Source organism: Giraffa tippelskirchi, chromosome 4 (assembly GCF_054371585.1).
Source record: "Giraffa tippelskirchi isolate mGirTip1 chromosome 4, T2T-mGirTip1v1.2.pri, whole genome shotgun sequence".
Taxonomy (NCBI): domain Eukaryota; kingdom Metazoa; phylum Chordata; class Mammalia; order Artiodactyla; family Giraffidae; genus Giraffa; species Giraffa tippelskirchi.
Window position 1 is genome coordinate 200,722,642 of NC_137278.1, and position 19,175 is coordinate 200,741,816.

At 41.1% G+C, this 19,175-nt stretch overlaps 1 protein-coding gene and 1 long non-coding RNA gene across 33 annotated transcripts in view; one reads left to right on the plus strand and one right to left on the minus strand.

Moving 5' to 3' along the window:
* The window catches only part of ERC1 (ELKS/RAB6-interacting/CAST family member 1), a 266,710-nt gene that overhangs the window by 118,438 nt on the left and 129,097 nt on the right, over positions 1–19,175 (plus strand). For 30 of the 32 annotated variants that reach the window (XR_014083087.1, XM_081594049.1, XM_081594055.1 and 27 more), the window contains 2 exons: positions 2,392–2,527; positions 15,642–15,773. Coding sequence is in view for 31 of the 32 variants with exons in the window: in XM_081594049.1 (XP_081450175.1) it covers positions 2,392–2,527; positions 15,642–15,773 (268 nt within the window). In the remaining variant the exon portion in view is untranslated. The remainder of the gene's footprint in view (positions 1–2,391; positions 2,528–15,641; positions 15,774–19,175) is intronic. The other 2 variants (XM_081594058.1, XM_081594061.1) reach the window with 1 other exon arrangement.
* Positions 1–19,175, minus strand: part of LOC145546645 (uncharacterized) — a 37,645-nt gene that overhangs the window by 11,029 nt on the left and 7,441 nt on the right. Inside the window, exon 2 of the long non-coding RNA XR_014083094.1 lies at positions 18,924–19,016. This is a non-coding gene — a long non-coding RNA (uncharacterized LOC145546645). The remainder of the gene's footprint in view (positions 1–18,923; positions 19,017–19,175) is intronic.

Genomic DNA, 19,175 nt, shown 5'->3' on the forward strand with positions numbered 1-19,175 from the left:
GTGACGACCACTGAAGGTTCACACTCGGAATCCTTAGATACCCATCTGTTTAGTTCCTGATCAGTGACGTTAACCCCAGAGAATGAATACAAAGAACAGATCCCATGTATTGACGAAAAGATAAGATTCAGTCCATAATTCATCTTTACTTTTTATTGTATAAACAGCAGCTTCAGCTAAAGGCAAGACATTGAGAAAGTGAAGCCTGTAAATGTCATCTGTCACTCTTAGATCTAAACAGATTGGGTTCAGTATTATTATTACTCATGCTTTATTTAGCTGTGACCTCGGCAGACCTCTTCACAACAAATGTTTGAAATCTGTGGGATGCTTCCTGCTGCGTTAAGCCCAGAGTCCCTATTTTGTTACATAATAAAAGTTAAATAACATATTCCTACTGTTTTGAATGATTCATTGGTAGAACTCAGTGTGTGAACAGAGACCTGTGCTGATCCACCAAAGTCTTCCACTGAAAAGAGTTGAGTTTCACGCCATCACACATTGAGAAGTGGTAAAGGTTGTTTTTCTAGATCGCAGTTGTAGATACCTACCTGGTGTTCTATAGGTGAGCTAAAGCTGGTGAATCCAGTGGAGAAGGGAGGAAAGACTAATTTTCATTGAGTCATGATTTGAATTCCTGTAGGGGTGCCAGATTTAGCAAATAAAAATTTGAGATGTCCAGTTAAAATTGAATTTCAGAGATAGAATGAATAAATTTTTTCTATTAATATATCCTATGAATATTGAGATATTCTTAACTAGAATATTATTTGCCATTTATCTGAAATATGAATTTGCATGAATGTCTTGTACTTTATCTGACAAACCACGATGATCTAGTTTGGAGATTAAGCAATGAGTATGAGAGAATGTACCACAGGCTATCATTACCTGATTTTAAAGGATGTTAATTAGATATAAACCACAGTGGCTTGTTTGGTCTCATTGTTAGTTCAGTTTATTGATGCAACTTTTGGGCAGAGTTGCGTGGATTTTTCTAATTGTCGCATCCTCCTCGCTACCATCATCCCCCTTCGATTTGTTTCCAGAAGTTTGGAAATCTGATTGTATCATTTCCTTTCGTTAAGTCTTTCACACTTAGGATGAACTGCAGCTACCTTGCTCAGCAGGATACAGTTATATGGCCTTTGTTTACTTTCTGCTTCCTTTTCCTTCGTTCTGCTGGTTTGACTTCATGCTGCAGTCACACTGACTGTGGCTTCCCCCGGAGGGACACACTCTCCTTTTTTCAGGGCTTTATCCCCTGTCTTCTCTCGGCTTAGTAACCTGGACCAATCCCTCAGGAAGTTCAGAGGCAGGTCATTTTCCAGGAAGCTTATCCTGATCACCACTGCCACCCCTGCCCCCTTCCCAGGGCCCTTTCCTAGCACTTAGCATATCCTGTATTTGCTTGGATGCCTGGGAGATATTTGAGAGCAGAAACTGTATTTATTCATGGCTTGATATTCCTAGTGTTTGATACGTGAGAGTGGAGTTCAACCAAATACTTGTCTCCTTATTGAGTAAGGAAAATGTGATGGGCTTAGCAGAGTGTCAGAGCTCGGGTAGATGTAGGTCCTCTTGCATTGCAGAGCCCAGGTTCTCTTGGGCCACACCTTATACATATTTCTTGATCGTTAGTCATGATTCCACTCTTCAGTGAGATTAATCTTCTCTACCTGTGACCTGGTGTTTGGTCTAGTCTTCTTATCTAGTATGGAGGCAGTGGAGTCCAATAGGGGGATTCAGAAGTAGATGGAATGACCTGCTGCTTAAGCTGTGGCCTTAGATCTTTATGCCATAATTTTATATACACATATGTTACATAAGATGGTTGCATGGCATCACTGACTCAATGAGCATGAGTTTGAGCAAACTCTAGGAGACAACAAAGAACAAGGAAGCCTGGCATGCTGCAGTCCGTGTGGTTGCAAAGAGGCAAGACACAACTGAGCGACTGAACAACAATGTTACATATAGTTTTTGAAAGTTGAAAATATTTAATAACAGTAAAATTAGAGTTGTGTTATAAACTTTTCTTAATCAGCCATTCTGCAGTTTCATAGCATTGATGTCAAGAGTCTATTTTCACATGCCAACAAAAATCTCTGAATTGGTTTCCTTCTTCTGCCATCTCACACTGTCCCAGGCCTCTTTCTGTTTTATGTTTCATCGTGCTCCACAAAGTACTCACTTGCACGTGTGTTCCTGGAGCACCCTGGTTAACAGCTAGCTGCCTTTGGCATGGAGAGCTCAGCCAGATTGGGAGGACTTCACAGCAGGAACTCTTGCTGCTTCTCAGCTGTTCCTTGCATCTTGGTGTCAGTGAATAAACACCTTCTTTCCTGTGCACGTATATGAAGAGCTTGAGTTTTTTCCCCTTATCCACAGGCAGGTGAAGGACCAGAATAAGAAAGTGGCCAGCCTGAAGCACAAGGAGCAGGTGGAGAAGAAGAAGAGTGCCCAGATGCTGGAGGAGGCCCGGCGGCGGGAGGACACCCTCAGCGACAGCTCCCAGCAGCTGCAGGTGGGCGAGGGGCTGGGCAGAGGACCAGGCCCGGCAGGGCCCTCCCCACGGGCACGCGGCTCTCTGCATCCTCACTCTCCGCTCTTTTTCCTTCTAACCCTGCCTGCTGCCTTCCTCTCGGTCCAGCTATCTAGCAGTAAAGGAGTGGCTTTCAATAGAAAAGGCCAGTTTTATTCCACAGCTTTGTTGAGGAAACCTGAGCAAGGGAGAAAATCCGTCTCCTGGAGGGAATCTGCCTGCTTGGTGAGTTCAGTGGCCGTGGGCTAAGTGGGGTCTTCAGGTGGTCAGCAGCGAATGGCCTTTTCCTTCAGTAAAGCGCATCATTCATCTGGTATGTGTCGGGTTGCCTTCTTTTTGTCATCTTCCTTTTCTTCCCCCACCTCCCCTTTTTTCCCTTACTTTAAAAAATTCAGTTCAGAGACTGTGTTTCACAGTCATGCAGAATGTATTGAAACATACTCTTCTATTCCATTGATGTTTAGACCTGATTATTCAAAAGATACTTAAACCAGGCTCAGTACCAAGAGTAGCAGTGACCATACCAGTGCCAGCTGGGTGCCCAGGGCTGGACAGCAGGGCAGTGTCCAGGGACCACAGGGACTGGCTAGTCCCTGTTTATAACCTTCACTAATCCGAGGGGCAGACGGGTTTTACATTTTATAGACGAGGAAACTGTCTCAGAGAAATTGAATTACTTAACCACATGCACACAGCCACTTACAGCTCAGCTAGGATTTGAACTGAGACTTCCAGGATCTCTAGCCTGTCTGAATGAAGGTTTAAGTTTTAGACCATGCCGTGGACAGTGGAGATCTCTAAAGCTCCTGCCAAGACCACTAGCCACTGCCAGCTTGTGTTTCTCTAATTGGTATGATAGAATGTTTATGCCACACTGCATAGTCACAGAATCAGTATTTACTGGAGGATTTAGAAGCCATTTTTAGGCTTTATAAAGCCTAAAAATCTGACTTTCTAATTCCTTTTTTCATTCTTCTTTTATATAGCTTTTACTGATAACATACTCCTTATAGAAACAGTATGAATTTCCTCAAATATACCAACTTTTGAAAAAAACCACTACCAGTTTTCCCTCACTTTTGCCAACAACAGTTGATAGTATAAATTTTTTCCTCTTTTTTTATTTTTTAGTGCCAATCTGATGGGTGTAAAATATTTAATTTTGTTTTAATTTATATTTATCTGATTTACCAGTGAGGGCTGAGTATTTTTTCATGTCTTACATTTTCATTTGTTTAACTAACATATTTAAAATTTCTCTCTTTCATGATGGCTTTTTCCCTGTGGGTTTTTTACTTAGTTTATCCCTGTTTTGAGAACAGATAAATATTTACCTATGAATATTTTTAAGTTGTTTCGGTCTTTCATTTCTAACCTTTTAATTTAAATAATTTTAGGTTATTTTGTGCAGTGAGGCTCTTATGTTTTTTCTTCATTGCTAACAATTTCACTAGAGTATTTACACTGCTCCTAAGTTTGAATTGATATCTTTGTGTTTTATGAAATTGTTTAATAATTAGGCTGTTTCTGGATTTCAGTTTAACCTCATTTCTGGACTAGGATCACATTGTTTTTAACTATAGAGAATATTTGTTTGTTTCATAAGGCAGGCCCTTCTTTATGGCATCCCCTTACCTGTTTCATGTCTCATTCTCCCCCTCCACACTCCTACCTAATGTTTCCTGCTACCATCCTGTCTTTCTAAACCAAAATGTGCCCTTTTCATCATCTGCCAGGTGGTACGATAACACCAAAAGTCCTCTCATATGTCATCTCATTTCCTCTTTATATAACTGGGCAAGATAAGTAAGTCAGATTATCTGTTTATGTATTGCATACAGATAAAACTAATTTATAGTGGATGAGGACTTTCCAAGGTTCTTGGTAAGTGGCAGATGTTAAGGTTATGAAAAATGATAGTGATGGCAATATGTGAGATACACGTAGATGCAGTTCACTCGAACATGTGACAAGAGCGCTGGACTGAAGTGGGGTCCTTCGGTTCCGATCTCAGCTCTTCTGCTAACAAGCTCTGCTGCTTGTTTCTTAACCACGTCATTGCAGGTAATACCCCAGTGGTGGTGAGTGTCGCTTGCACCCTAAGGTCACCTCTAAATAGAAGTCCCCGCTGAGGGACCCTGGGGATTCCTGGAGAAGCGGCTGAGGGTAGAACCCTTGGCGGGGGCCAGGGGGTAGAAAAGCAGTTGATGGAAGGCTTGTGTTGTACAAAGTTCTCGTTACCCGAATTTGTTTTTAAGTTTCTGAATATACATACAGATCCATCTACTGATATTTTCATGAAATAGGTGAGGTGAGGGAAGGAATTATTTTAGTGTTTCCAGTGTAGGCATCATAATAATTCTAGTATTACAAAATATTCTTCATCATGTTAAAAAGACATGCTTTATACTAATGACTAATGTTTTGAACTTTGATAATTAATGGTTAATTTTTATCAGATGCCACCTTGGCTTCCAGAGATTAATTCTGCTAATCATGTTAATAAACTCAGTATTTTTGTTGTTGTTCGCGAAGAGGAAAGCTTGGTTTAAACTAGAAGGTTGGTTTTTGTCTTTCGTTATTCCGCATCTATCAGTTATGGTGTTAAGTTCATTGGTGTCCTCACTCTTTCTGGCTACATTTTGCCACAAAGTGGTGCTATTACTTTTCCATTTAACTTTCTTTATTCTGAAGAATAATACATATTTTTAAAAGTACATAAAGCACACACATGCACAGTGTGAGGAATACATATAAAATACCTGTCTTGAGGAATCAGAACACGACTGACGTCCCAGAAGTCATATGTATATTCCTTCCCAATCATCATTTATTCCCTTCCTTCATCATTGACTTTGATTGTTCTTTGCTGTTCTTTACAACCTGTGTATATATTTTTAAAATTACAGGTTGGTTTTGCAAAAGAAAACAGGGACAGTAAACCAGAAACTAAAGGGAGCAGTTGCCTAAGGGATTGGTTAGAGGATTAGCAGAAAAGGGGGAAAAGGGATGGGCGGTCAGTTGTAGGAGAAAGTGACTCTTCACGTATCGCTGTGTAGCCTGACTCTTAACAGCCGTACTTGTTTCCCATTCTCTTAAAAACTAGAGAAACAAAACCAGTCGAGATGTGGGGTTGAGATGACTCCACGAGGGAGGACAAACACTCCCCGATGGACCAGTTTTATAAATGAGCAACATAACCACCCTCACAGGGGTAGGGAAGGAACCTAAGGAGCTTTGGGAGCCATTTTCCTGAATACTGTGAGGCTAAAGACAAAAGAGCATTATTAGAATATAAATGTTGTGATAAAGAAATACATTGTAGACAATGAAGGCTGGGTTTTTCCATTATTCAAGAAGGAAGCTGTAAGGGAATCAAGTGGGAAGACATAAAGGGCTGGAATCAGAAGTACTTGTAAGAACGCATGGTGTTAAATTTATGTGCAGCCAGAGAAGTACAGAGATGCTTGTGTGTGTCTGCATAGGGTTTTTATAAATGCATGTATTTCCTGCCTCTGTCCATTAGAAGCAGTAAGCACACCTAACACCCAGATTTTGGTTTCTGCACACGTTCCTCCAGTAAAATGAACTGAGGCATCTTACAGAAGCAGTCGATTGCAGGGCTGGGGCAGGGAAAGACACGTGAGTCTTGACAACCTTGTGGTTTCAGAGCATGGGAACGAGCTCAGCTGAAGGATGATGGGGGCTGTGGGAAGACCACACAGCCCACCTGGAGGAATATGTCCTGTGCTGAAATAAGCCGAATCAAGAGCAAGCAGTGGTAGTTTTTTAATTTAATCCATCCTATGAAATAAATATCCATGAATCTGTACCTGTGTAAGTAAAGTTGAACAGGATCTGCTTTGCCTTTTGACAGTACTGTTTTTTGCAGTATTTGGATATAGAGTAGAATAAGTGTGGTTATGAAGAAAGTATATGCCAGGACTTGCCTGGTAGTCCAGTGAGGACGACTCCTTGCTCCCAAAGCAGGGATCCCAGGTCAGGGAACTAGATCCCACAGGCTGCAACTAAGACCCGGTGCAGTCAAATAAAATATTTTTTTAAAAAAAAAGTATATGTGAATAAATGTGTTGCTCATGTGCTCTGTGTAAATAGTGATGATGTAAGATGATCAGGGTCTTGGCTCTGAAGGCGCTCAGATTACAGTAGGAGGCCCCGTAGGAAGAATGAAGATGGGAGTTGAGGAGAGAGCTTTCTGGTAGTGAAGAGAAGAAAGAAGAGAGAGCGAATTTGATATGTGTTACTTTTAGGTCAAAAGGCAAGACTCTCTTACAGATTGGAATGTGGGCACTAAGGGAGAGGCAGGAATGGGAATGGCTCATAGGCTCTTGGCATGGGGAACTCTGTGTGTGCCGATGCTCAGTGATAAGATGGGTTAACCCCAAGGCCGAGATCACCAGGTTCTCCAGGGAAAGAGAACAAGTCCATTTCCAACAAGCGAAGCTGTCTGAGAGCTTTCCTAATGGAGGTTTGAGCCAGCAGTGGGGTGTGCAGATTTGAAGTTTAGAGAAGCCTGGTGTTGTTAATTTTGGAGACTTGAGCTCAGAAATCATATTTTGATCTGTAAGAATCAGATACCATCTAGAGATAAAATACTGACAGAAGAACATGGAGTTAGAGCTGAACCCTTGGCATCCTCACTGTTTAGAGCCAGAGTAATTAGGAGAGGCACTCAAAGCAAACAAAAATGAGGAGGCCAGACGAGGCAGGAGCGGAAAAGGAGGTATGGCATCCCTGAGGTCAGGGGAAGACTGGGGACGCTTCCGGGAGGCTGAGAAGGAGGTCAGCATCCACTCATGCTCTGGTCCACTGTATCCAGGATGGTCAAGAGAGGGTGCTCAGTGATCCCTCCGGGCTCAGCAAAGGGGTGCCTTCCATTCTGACCTCTTGACCTTGGGTGTCATAGATGGTCCCTCATCCATCCAGACACTTTCCTTGGCCAGTTTTTCTGTCAGATGCTCACCTAGATTCACTGCACCTTCCAAGATCTTTGGAGTATCTGCTTAGATGTATTGAATATATGTGACTGTTCTAAGACATGGTTACACAATGCGCCTTTAAAGGATCTCTGCCACAACCCGTGCATACTAACATTTAAACTGTTTTACGCTTCCAGTCGATACTCACAAATGCCAGGCGTGGATGATAAAACAATGAACACAGACTGGAGATGAGCCTTTCCCACTGTCGTGTTTTTCGATCATTGCTCCTCTTCTGTTGACATTCTGCAATGAGTTTCGCCAAACTTTCCACTACTCAGGAATTTAGCTCTGTATTAGTTAAAGTCAGTTCTAAGTTGTTTCTTTCATTACTGTAAGCCATATTTCCCTGTAATTGGCTAAATTGGAAAATGGAAACCCATTCCAGTATTCTTGCCTGGAAAATCCCATGGACAGAGGAGCCTGGCAGGCTATGGTCAATGGGATCGCAAGAGTCAGACACGACTTAGTGACTAAACAACAACGCCTGTCCTCAGTAAATATTTATTGAGAGCTTGTTATGGAATTGTCATTTCTTTGAGTGCGGTGAGGAGAGAGATAAATAAGAATTCTTTTACTCCCTGTGAATATTAGATATGCTTATTAAAAGCACTTTTTTGTATGCTAGATATGTGAAAAGATGTAACGTAGTGCCATTCATGAGTAATTGCCATGTGAAAAGCTGGAATTACATAAACCCCAGCAACAGAAACCTCCCAGGTAAACAGTATAGGGAAGTAGGTCTTAGCTGATTTGACCAATAGTCATTTTGGGATTAGAAAAGCTTTGTATTGAAAGCCTACCCATCTTTTAAGGTTCAGATCAAATATCCCCTGCCTGGTAAAGCCTGCCTAACTCCTCACAGTGGGAATTAATCATACTCTGTGTTGCAATTCCATTACAGTTTTTTTCTGCTTAAATTTCAGAGCTCATTTTCTTACCTTGTATTTATTACCTGTTAGTGTGTGTGCTCTTTTGCATATTTGAGTTTGGGAGTCCTGTCTTGGTACTTTGCACATTGTTCTCTATAGAAAACTATTCCCTGATTTCAGTTGCATCAATAGATGTCAAGAACTGTTATTCACAAGCATCTTAGCCTGGCCTTGGGAGCTTCAATCTTTTAAGTATTTCCTAGCTCATTTTTAGGTGAGATACTCACTAGCATAGCTACCCTATTCTATACAACCTGGTGGTGTTGGTCTTCCTTAAATATAGTTTGTTGGTTTTCTGATGTACACTCTTTTACTTAGGCACAGTCTTTCTGTGGATTTCTAGTTTTACCACCTAAAGGTTCTGGCTTAAAATGAATTATTGGTGAACTCGACTCTGTTCTTGTTACTGTCTTCCCTGTTGTTCCTCAACCTGTGTGTTTAATTATATTTTATTGCTTTTTAGTTTTCAATACCCTGTTTTAGAAATCTTCCTTGGTGATTTAATCCTCCCTTCCTTCCCCCTTTTTGTCTAGTTTATATCTGCCTTAGGTTAAGGGCTATTTTTTAAAATTTCTTTTTAGCCTTTCTTAATGTTTTGCATATGTTAAAAAAAAACAAAAGTGAAAATGTTAGTGGATCAGTCCTGTCTGACTTTTTGCAACCGTAGGATTGCCTGGGAAGGCAAGAATACTGGAGCGCGTTTCTATTTCCTCACCAAGGGATCTTCTCGACCCAAGGATTGAACCCAGGTCTCCTGCATTGCAGGCAGATGCTTTACCATCGGAGCCACTAGGGAAGCCCTAAGATATTCATTAATTACAGCTATAATTATTACAAATATTAAATTAAAAATTTAGTTACAGATTTTAAAAATCATGTATAATGATCTTATATTTAGCATCCTAATATTCTTGAAAATTTCACAGGTTACCCATTACGAGCCTCTCACATTTTAACAAAGGAAACATCATCCTCCGTTGGTTCAGAATGGTCGGTCACCTTATGTATTTTTATTCTTTCAGCCGTGACACTTATTTTGTCTTTTGACAGAACTGCAGGTTTTAGCCACATTCTAATACAGCAGGGCAGACTGAACTGGGGGCAGGGGGCTCACATCAATAGCATTTGGTGCTCTGTTTTTATTTATAACAAAGGTAGATATCTGGATTTAACCTTGAGAGAGGGCACTGTCAGGGAGACTGATGGGCCTGCTGAAAAGACGTGGCGGCTTCCACAAACCAGCTCTCCTGAGACCAGTGAATATTGAGGATAAAGTTCAGAGGAAGTAGAGATAGAGATAGGAAAAAGCAGTTTTTCATGTATTTAGGCATATTCTCCTCCTGGTGCAGAATAAGTGAAACATTTGTGTTTTTCTTCAAAATTACATTTTATTTGCTCTACCTAAAAAAAAATTTTTTCCTCTATTTTGGTGAGAGTTTTTTATTTTATAAAGACTACTTATCCTTGGTTTTACATTGGCCATGGGGATAATTATTTAAGAAAACCATTTTAAAAATTAAGATTGACATCTTTCTAGAAATAGTACGTGATGTGTCACATGCCAAATGTTACTGTTCTTGTTTTTGTAAAAATAAATTTTGGCTTCTTCTTAACAGATCTTCTCAACCTATTTAAAGATTTAATTCTACATCATTTCTTCCATTTTGGTTAATTTTTTTCTTAGGGCTTCTTCTGTCTAGAATGTGAGCATAGGTGGGTTTTATGGAGTTCTCAATACATATTAAATGGAATTAGGGATTACACAGGAAAAGTGTACATACAAATCAGCATCTGTTTTTACATGTGTGGATAGTTGCTGAAATTAATCCGAAAATTGTGTTTTCCTGCAGGTAAAGCACCTACTCATACTGTTGGCACATGTGTAACTTTTTAAAGCTTTTAGGTCAAACTGTGCCCCTTCTTACCATTTAAGAAAAAAGCAAAACAAGTCTTTAAATTATTTAAAGAAATTCTGCCATGTCTGAAATGTCCTCAATAGATACATTTCCCCCTGGACAGAATTCAGTTCCATTTGATAGCCAGTGGGATTTACTGAAAGAATGTTTACTGATAGTACAATTGTGTGGCCTGCTAATAAGCTGTTTCCTTTAGTTAAGTTTAGCACTATTTTATGGGAACTTTTAGTCACATCATTTGAGTTTATTTCAGGAATGCGCCCCATAAAAAGATGAGTGATTAACGTTACATTTGGCAGGAAAATTCTTAAAAGTACTGGGGTCTCCTTCAGTGAAACAAATGGTTTAATCCTTTCCTTTGTGTTATTGTGGAAGCTCCTCCTCTGAATTTGGAAGTTGAAATCTCCGAGGAGAGCCGTTAACAGAGAGCAGAAGCAGGTGTCTATGCAGCCCCTTTGCCAAGACCTCAGAGACAAGAGACACCCGCTTATGGGCAACATCAGTTGTTTATTACGTTAAGTAAAAGCTTATTTTGAGGTTTTTGGTGAAGACTTGGAAAAGATGTGCTTGTTCTTTTTATAAGCATTATTGATCAGAGGAGATGTCCTATAATTAAGTAAACCACACGTCCTTCCCCAAGCTTCGGATAATCAGTGACCAGAATATTCAAGAAGAGAAGCTGGCCATCCATGTGGGCTATTTGTCCTAGATGTTCTGTACACATTATATATATGTATATGTATGTGTGTATATATATATATAGCATTGCTTTTCATGTATATGTTTCCATTTCTTTAATGAAATGCACCTGCTTTTGTTTTGACTTTGATTTTTAACAAATTGAACTGTGGGAGATATTTGAGTGACTTTAAAGAGAGCGGAGAAGAACATATCTTTCGTTTTGACCCAAGGCATTTCCTTAAAACAAAAAGTAGTTGGTGTGAAACCACATTCTGTCCCTGTGTTAGGCTAGCATTCCTTTCTTAAAATTGACTTCATCAGTGCATCTGGCTTCAATTTTTTACCCCCCTCACTAAACATCTGAGAAGTTGGCCATTGAATTCTGACATGTTGAATGATTTTAATGAAATCTTCCTCACGTGTATTTGTGTTTGGGGGTTGAGAAGGAGGAAGGAAGGTAAGCAGTGGGGTGGAGGATGATAAAGAAGCGCCATCTCTTCACATTAAGGATGATGAATAGCGGTTAACATTAGTATCTCTCAGCACAAGTTAAACTCTCCGGTGAGTGCTGTTTACCCCAGAGGAAGCGGCTCTCAACGTTTACCCGTTTACCCGAGTGAGTGACCTCCACCAGCACGACCAGGGGCAGGGCGATGAGTGCGCAGGGCTGTTACCTCCAGTGTCCTCCATGAAGTCTGCACTGCCCTTCCTTCTGCTGCTGAGAAAAGTTTAATGAGATCCGTCCATATCAAGTGATCTCTTTTTATGGTACTGTATTACTGAGTCTTTTCTTTTAATTTTGAGGGAGATGTTTGAAGGGAACAAAAAATTAATTTTTAATTGCCGCTGTTCCTTCTTTTTCCTTTTTCCTTTGCTTTTCTTTCTGAATGTTTGATCTGAAGGCCAGGCAGTGGGGAGTAGTCTCACAGCTGGCACAAAGCTGATGTTGACAGAGCCGATGTCAAGAAGCAAAGTTCAGAGGAGGGAAGCAGGGGGGTGGGATTATGGGATTTGCCAGCGGGTCCGCCCTGTCTTCTTGTGGAATTGCCTGAGCAAAGTTACAGCTGTCACAGCTTGTGCCTAATCTTGTGTGAGTGTAGGAGGCTTGCTTTTTAAGAGTCAGAGGAATTCTTCAGTAGCGTCTCTTCTCCTTTCTCCCCCTCCCATCTCCCACCACCACCACCCCCCACCCCACCCTACTAGTCACAGAAACCTCCTTCTCGAACCCTTTCCTCTGTGAATGAAGGGGTCACACTGGACCCCCGCTAGTAAGTAGAGCTGGCGTAACAGCAGGCTGCAGTGCCTAATCCAGAGCCAGAGAACTGGCCTGTGTTAGTATTGATGAGCGTACACGTGATCTATGGCAGCTGACATAAAATTCTACAGGTACCGCTTTCATTTGAAGTGACAGCAGCTACTTAAAATGGTAAAGCGTGTTCCTTTACTGTCTCCACCTGGCTCTTTCCTGAGTTGTCTGTAGCTCACAGGACATGTCTTAAGTTTAGGGTTGCATGAATCACTTCAACCATATGAAAAGTCAGTTTGAGAGCCAGTGAATGAAAGTCTCTTTCTCTGCTTAGTTTCCCTGACCCCAGGCTGCCATCATATTTTTCTTCCAGATAGTGAATGCTAAAAAGTGGATTAACTCCAAACAGGACGAATCAGCCTTTTTTTTGTAGAGTCAAATTAGATTTGTTTTTGGCTGAATTTTGTGACTTTTCCTCCTGTCTGCCTAAAGAGTAGATAGATTTTATGCTGAAAATTCATGAGAGATCAGGAGATTACAGAGGGCAATACCTAGGGGGAGTCAACAAGACTCTGAATATTGCATTCTCATATTTTCTTTAAAAAATGGGTCCATTCCCCAAAGAAAGGAACTTCACTGAAATGTGGAGGAAAGAGGAGCCCAGCATGCTGCAGTCCATAGGGTGGCAAAGGGGTCAGACATGACTTAGTGACTGAGCAACAACAACTTATTAATAAACCTCTATGTATAGCTATCTAGACATTGACCCAGTAGTGTTTTTCAGTTGAACTTTGATTGGCATATTGTATATTCCTAGGACTGAATTGTCATTGAATTAAGTTGGATTACTCTATTTTTTACCATAACCACAACACCTCTCTTTAGAATTCAAGCCAGTTGCAGGTTTTCTTCTAAATCTTGACAGAATGCATATTTTGCATTCTCATATGTCATATCCAATGATATGCTGATATATAACTCAGTTTTGTGAAGTCTTCTGAATATCTGCCTTTCACATTTTTGGTGTGTTTGGATTTCATTTTAATTTAGTGTTGTTTGGTTTCCACACTAAAATAATCTCTTAACCAAAGCTGTCTTTTCAGTAAGGGCTCTGTTGTCCAAACTGTTAGGTTTCTCTCAGAGCACTTTTGAAAATCTCTGTCTTCATTCTTCATTGCTGCATTAGTAATCCAGTTTTCTTATACTGGAGCCATATCCTTGGGTGCCATGAAAACTGTCTTCCAAGATGGCCCCAGAGCATCCTCACCTTTTGGTTCTCAGGCCCTTGTGTAGCCTTGTGTCAAGGTCAGCCCTCGTGCATAGTAGAAAGTGTCAGAAATGACAACATGTGACTTCTGAAGCTGGAACAAGAGACATGGACACCCTGCCCTCCTGGGTCACCTGCACCAAGGAATGCCAGGCACCATGGGGAGACGAGCCTCAGAGGCCCTTTGCCAGTTCAGTTCAGTTCAGTCGTGCCTGACTCTTTGCGACCCCATGAATCGCAGCACGCCGGGCCTCCCTGTCCATCACCAACTCCTGGAGTCCACCCAAATCCATGTCCACTGAGTCGGTGATGCCATCCAACCATCTCATCCTCTGTTGTCCCCTTCCTCTCCTGCCCTCAATCTTTCCCAGCATCAGGGTCTTTTCCAATGAGTCAGCTCTTCGCATCAGGTGGCCAAAGTATTGGAGTTTCAGCTTCAACATCAGTCCTTCCAATGAACACCCAGGACTGATCTTCTTTAGGATGGACTGGTTGGATCTCCTTGCAGTCCAAGAGTCTTCTCCAACACCACAGTTCAAAAGCATCAATTCTTCTGCGCTCCACTTTCTTTATAGTCCAACTCTCACATCCATATATGACCACTGGAGAAACCATAGCCTTGACTAGATGGACCTTTGTTGGCAAAGTAATGTCTCTGCTTTTTAATATGCTGTCTAGGTTGGTCATAACTTTCCTTCCAAGGAGTAAGCGTCTTTTCATTTCATGGCTGCAGTCACCATCTGCAGTGATTTTGGAGCCCAGAAAAATAAAGTCAGCCACTGTTTCCACTGTTTCCCCATCTGTCTGCCATGAAGTGATGAGACCGGATGCCATGATCTTAGTTTTCTGAATGCTGAGCTTTAGGCCAACTTTTTCAGTAGCCAGTGGTCATCACCAATTTGCCCCCATGTATGGGGAAGCAGAGGGCTGAAGCCTGGCTGACATCTCAGCTGTCCCCCATCAGAGAACCTGTAGCCAGAGCTATTAGGTTAAACTGCTCCTGACCCACAGAAACTGTGTAGACAAACAATTTGTTCTCCATTACTATAAGCTGCCAAGTGTTGCGGTAACTTGTTATAGCACAATAAATAAAAAATAAGCACTTTATATCCTAAGTATTAAAGTGATCCACCTCAAGCCTGAATGCTTTTTCCTGGCAGTTCACAGTTTGGTCTTCTCTATTGGAGAAGAGTAAGTGCTATTTGAATTTGTTAATGTTATCATTGCAGTAATTTTCAGTCACTTGTTAGAGCTTTGGGCAGTGTTTGCTGTAAGAATTCTCAGCTAGTAATTCATATTTGTGTGTAATAGGCCATGTTTGCCTTTCTGATAGAAATCCATATTTACCTCCTCAAAACTTCCTTCTTAGTTTGTATAAATTATCAGGGCTAGTGGTTTTGGTTGGCTAACCAAATCACTCATCCTTAGCCAGACCAGTTACCTACATCCAGTTATCATTTGTATTTTTCTTGTATGAGATTGAGAAAAATATTTGCTCTATTGAATTCATTAGGGAAAAAATCTTTTTCATTTCTTTTAAAAATTAGTTTGCCAACCGTATATATGTAGAATATAATCTGTATGTAGAATATAATCTGACTGATCATGCTGTTTACTTAACTTTTTCATCTAGGCTTAACTTCAGAGGGAAAGAAAATGTTTTGCTATTGAGTCTTATTACTTAGGCTTCATCAAAGCTGGCCTTGAGCCCAGTTTAGAGAGTAGTTCAAAAACAGCTTTGTGTTTTTACCTAATCAAGCCCTAGCTACCTATCTGCCTAACACAATTTTCTTGTATCTGTTAATGGAGAAAGTCCATCACAGGTTTCTTGCTTAATTCACTTGACGCTTTGCTCTCAATAACAATGTACTTCTTGAGCTTCTTTACTCTTTCTTCCCTTGTCTTATTCTCTCTTTTGTGTCCACATCTTTCTGTCCTAGATTTACGTCTGAAGGGAAGAACATTTTATCAGCAGATAGCCCTTTTCTTGGCAAATAGGCTCTCTTTGTGTTAACCAATTAGCCTCCTTCACCGAGTCTTCCATCGTTTTCCAGGACAGTCTCCGTAAGAAGGATGACAGGATTGAAGAGCTGGAAGAAGCCCTAAGAGAGAGTGTGCAGATAACCGCAGAGCGAGAGATGGTGCTGGCGCAGGAGGAGTCAGCCAGGACCAGTGCTGAGAAACAGGTCTGCGATTTTGTGCAGTTACAGGCCATGCTGCTGAGTAAAGGAAAGGTAAAACCGAACCAGTGTAGTCTAGGTGAACTGTACGTAACATGTGTTTGCAGGGTTTCAAATATGCATCATCAAGTGTAAGTATTCAGACTTAAATAAGAATTGAAATATAGTCATGTTAAGAATTGATTGATGTTCACGCAGAGGTCTCTGCTCTAAGTGTCTGGGGCTGACTTGTGTATATTGATGTGTATGCTGACACATACATCTGATGAGATGAAATGGAATTTGCCTGTTTGTTACCAGACTAAGCACAACTCTGCTTTTAAACACAGATAGGATGGGAACACATACACATTTCTGAGTCAGACATGTTGATTCAAAGAGCAGAAAGTTTCTTTTGTAGTCTGTCTTGTCCACAGGAGCAGTTAAAAGTTGTAACAGATGTGAGGGACATAGGTGTCGTGACACCTGGAGTCCCAGATCTGCATGTCTCCACCTCGAGGTGACTTGGTAAAGAATTCTGCTGCTGTCTGTTTTCTCTGTTTTTATACATCTTTTTAGAGCCTCATACCCTTGTGTTAAACTTTTTACTAGGAAGAATAAAGGTGGGAGGTGTGAGAGGAAGAAATAGCTTTAACAAGTGAAGGCTCTCATCGTAATTTTCTCAGTGTTTCCATCTCTTTGTTGGAGAAACATAAGGGCTAAACCAGGTGAAAAGTGTTCACTGAGAGGGTAACGTGAATCTTTTGGGGAGCCCTTTGCTCAGACCACCGTGGCTCTTTATGAACTAGGGTATTTCATAGCCGGGAAGAAGGGTGCCTTGCAAAGCAGACATATCATGGAGTCCACCAGGCAATCCCCTCATACGTTAGACACAGGCATGTGGCTTCTTTAGTGTCAAGTGTAGAAAGACTGACATTTATTAGCAAAGTTGACAGAAAATCAGTCTTTCCAGAATGAGTTTCTTTTAGCACCCTATTCTTAGATAAATGCCGTGGTCCACTTTCTATTTGAGTATTTATTAATGTACTATTAAACAGATCCTGGGGTAGTGGAGAGCCTCAGAGAAGGGGATGGTGTCAGCCATTGTCCCAGGGCAAGGAGGGATTTCCTTGGGTATTACCTGTTCTACATTCTTCCCTTTTCTTTTCAGAATGTTCCCCCCACCCCTGGTTTGTTGTTTTTTGCTTTTTTTCTATCAAGATTTTTTTTCTGCTTTGGGATCATTATTTAGTGACAAGTCTTCCATACTAGGGGCTTCCCTTGGGGGCTCAGATGATAAAGAATCCCCCTGCAGTGCAGGAGATGTGGGTTCAATCTCTGGGCCGAGAAGATCCCCGGGAGAAAGAAATGACAACCCACTCCAGTATTCATGCCTGGGAAATCCCGTGGACAGAGGAGCCTGGCAGGTCATAATCCATGGGGTCGCAAGAGTCAAACATAACTTAGTGACTAAACAACAACTTTTGTACCAAAGATCACGTAGAAATGTTGGCGATTAGTAATAAATCATGTATAAAGACCACTGTTACATGTTCTTTTTTAGGCTACTGTGTGAGCTGTTTGTAATTTGCTTTCTGGGGCTGATTGATAATTAGATCAGTTTTTTAGTTGAGAGAGAAGTTGAACAATGTACAGAGACTTTCCACATCCTCCTTCCTAAATCTCAGTTTCCATTTCTGTCAACACCTTGCGTTGATGTGATGCGGTTGTTAAAATTGATGGGCCAGTATTGATACTTTATTAACTAGTCCATAGGTTACATCTTGGATCACTCTCTGTGTTACACGTGTTACAGGTTTTACTGAGTCCTTAATGGCATGTATCCATCATCACAGGATCCTACAGAGTAGATTCAGTCCCTAAAAATTCCCCACGCTCCTCCACTTCATCCTTCCCCCTACCTCCCTGCTCCCTAGTCTATTTCCTGTAGCCTTTTCTGACTGGATTCTTTCCTTCAGCCTCTGCATTTGAAAGTTATCCCATGTCTTTTTGTGGCCTGAGAGCTTATTTTGTTTTTTCTCTGAATATATTCTACTACATGGATGTGTCACAGTTTTCTTATTCCTTCGCCTATTGAATAACACCTTGGTTGCTTCCAGTGTTTTGCCAGTTGTGAATAAAGCTGCAGTAAACATCCATGGTTTCTGTATGGACATCAGTTTTCAACTCATTTAGGTAAATACCTGGGAGTGTGATTGCTAGATTGTAGGGAATACTATATTGAGCTTTGTAAGAAACTGGAAATATCTTTTGAAGTGGTTGTAAATAATTTGCTTTTAATTGCATGCCTTTTTCTTTCTCTCTTTCTTGTTTATCTTCTTTTCACCATTCTGCTTCTCACTGCCTGTCTGAAGCTGTTGAGTGAAATATTGCATGAGACCCGTCATTTGGGCTTTAAGTGGTTTAAGGTATGAAGACACCGCTTTTATATCTGTTCTTCTTTGGCCACATAACCCTCATCCATTGTCCTCTCCAGCTTTCATCATCTGTCCTTGTTTGTTTTTTTTTTAATCTGTCTTCTGATCCTACTGTTAATTTGCCTGAATATATTAATTGTATGCACCAAAGTAATTTACAAGTATTTGTTTGAAATATCTTAAAATGGCTTTTTTGGCTAGGGACATTCTATTGGGTTGGCCAAAAAGTTCGTTTGGTTTTAAGTACAAATAAAAGGCCTATGTTTCATTTTCACCAAGAACTGTATTAAAGAAGGTATTCCCTAACCAAACAAACTTTTTGGTCAGCCCCAGTGCTCATTATCTACCTCAGGTCCAACATCTCTGTCTCTTGCCTCAATTTAGCTGCTGACAAGAAATGCCCCTTCCGATAGAAGGAGGATGTGTGCATCCTGAATTTCTCAAGGAGCAATGGGAAATTGGGAACCATCTCTCTCATTAAAACAAAATACAGAACCTTTTAAAGCGCGAGCAGAGGAAACCCATCAAAGGAAGGTGATCCTTCCGCCTCTCCTGTGTTCTGCAGGACCCCCTTACCTACCCGTGTTCCTGCTACTTGCTGCCCTACGTGGAGACCACGCCTCACACTTACGGAGGTGGGGTGATGACCCAGGGAAGGAAAACCTCTCCTCACCTGTGTCAGCAGATGGAGAGGATGAAGGGAATCATTCTGAGGGTGAAACTCAGGGGGTCCTCTCACCTTTGCTTTGTTCTTTTTCACATGGTTTTCTTCTTCTGAAACTTCACTCTGCTCAGCTTGTGGCAGGTTTTGTGTTTTGTTCAGTTCGAGAGTCTGTATGAACACAGAGTAGAAAATTGCTCTATTGTAAACCAGTTTCAGAGTTGCCAGGGGTAGAAGCAATGTTTGCCTTCAGCAGTGTTGCTGTGAAGTTAAAATTTTGGACATGGTTTTGTTTTTTAGTGCTTGAATGTTGTAAATATCTTTGCTGTT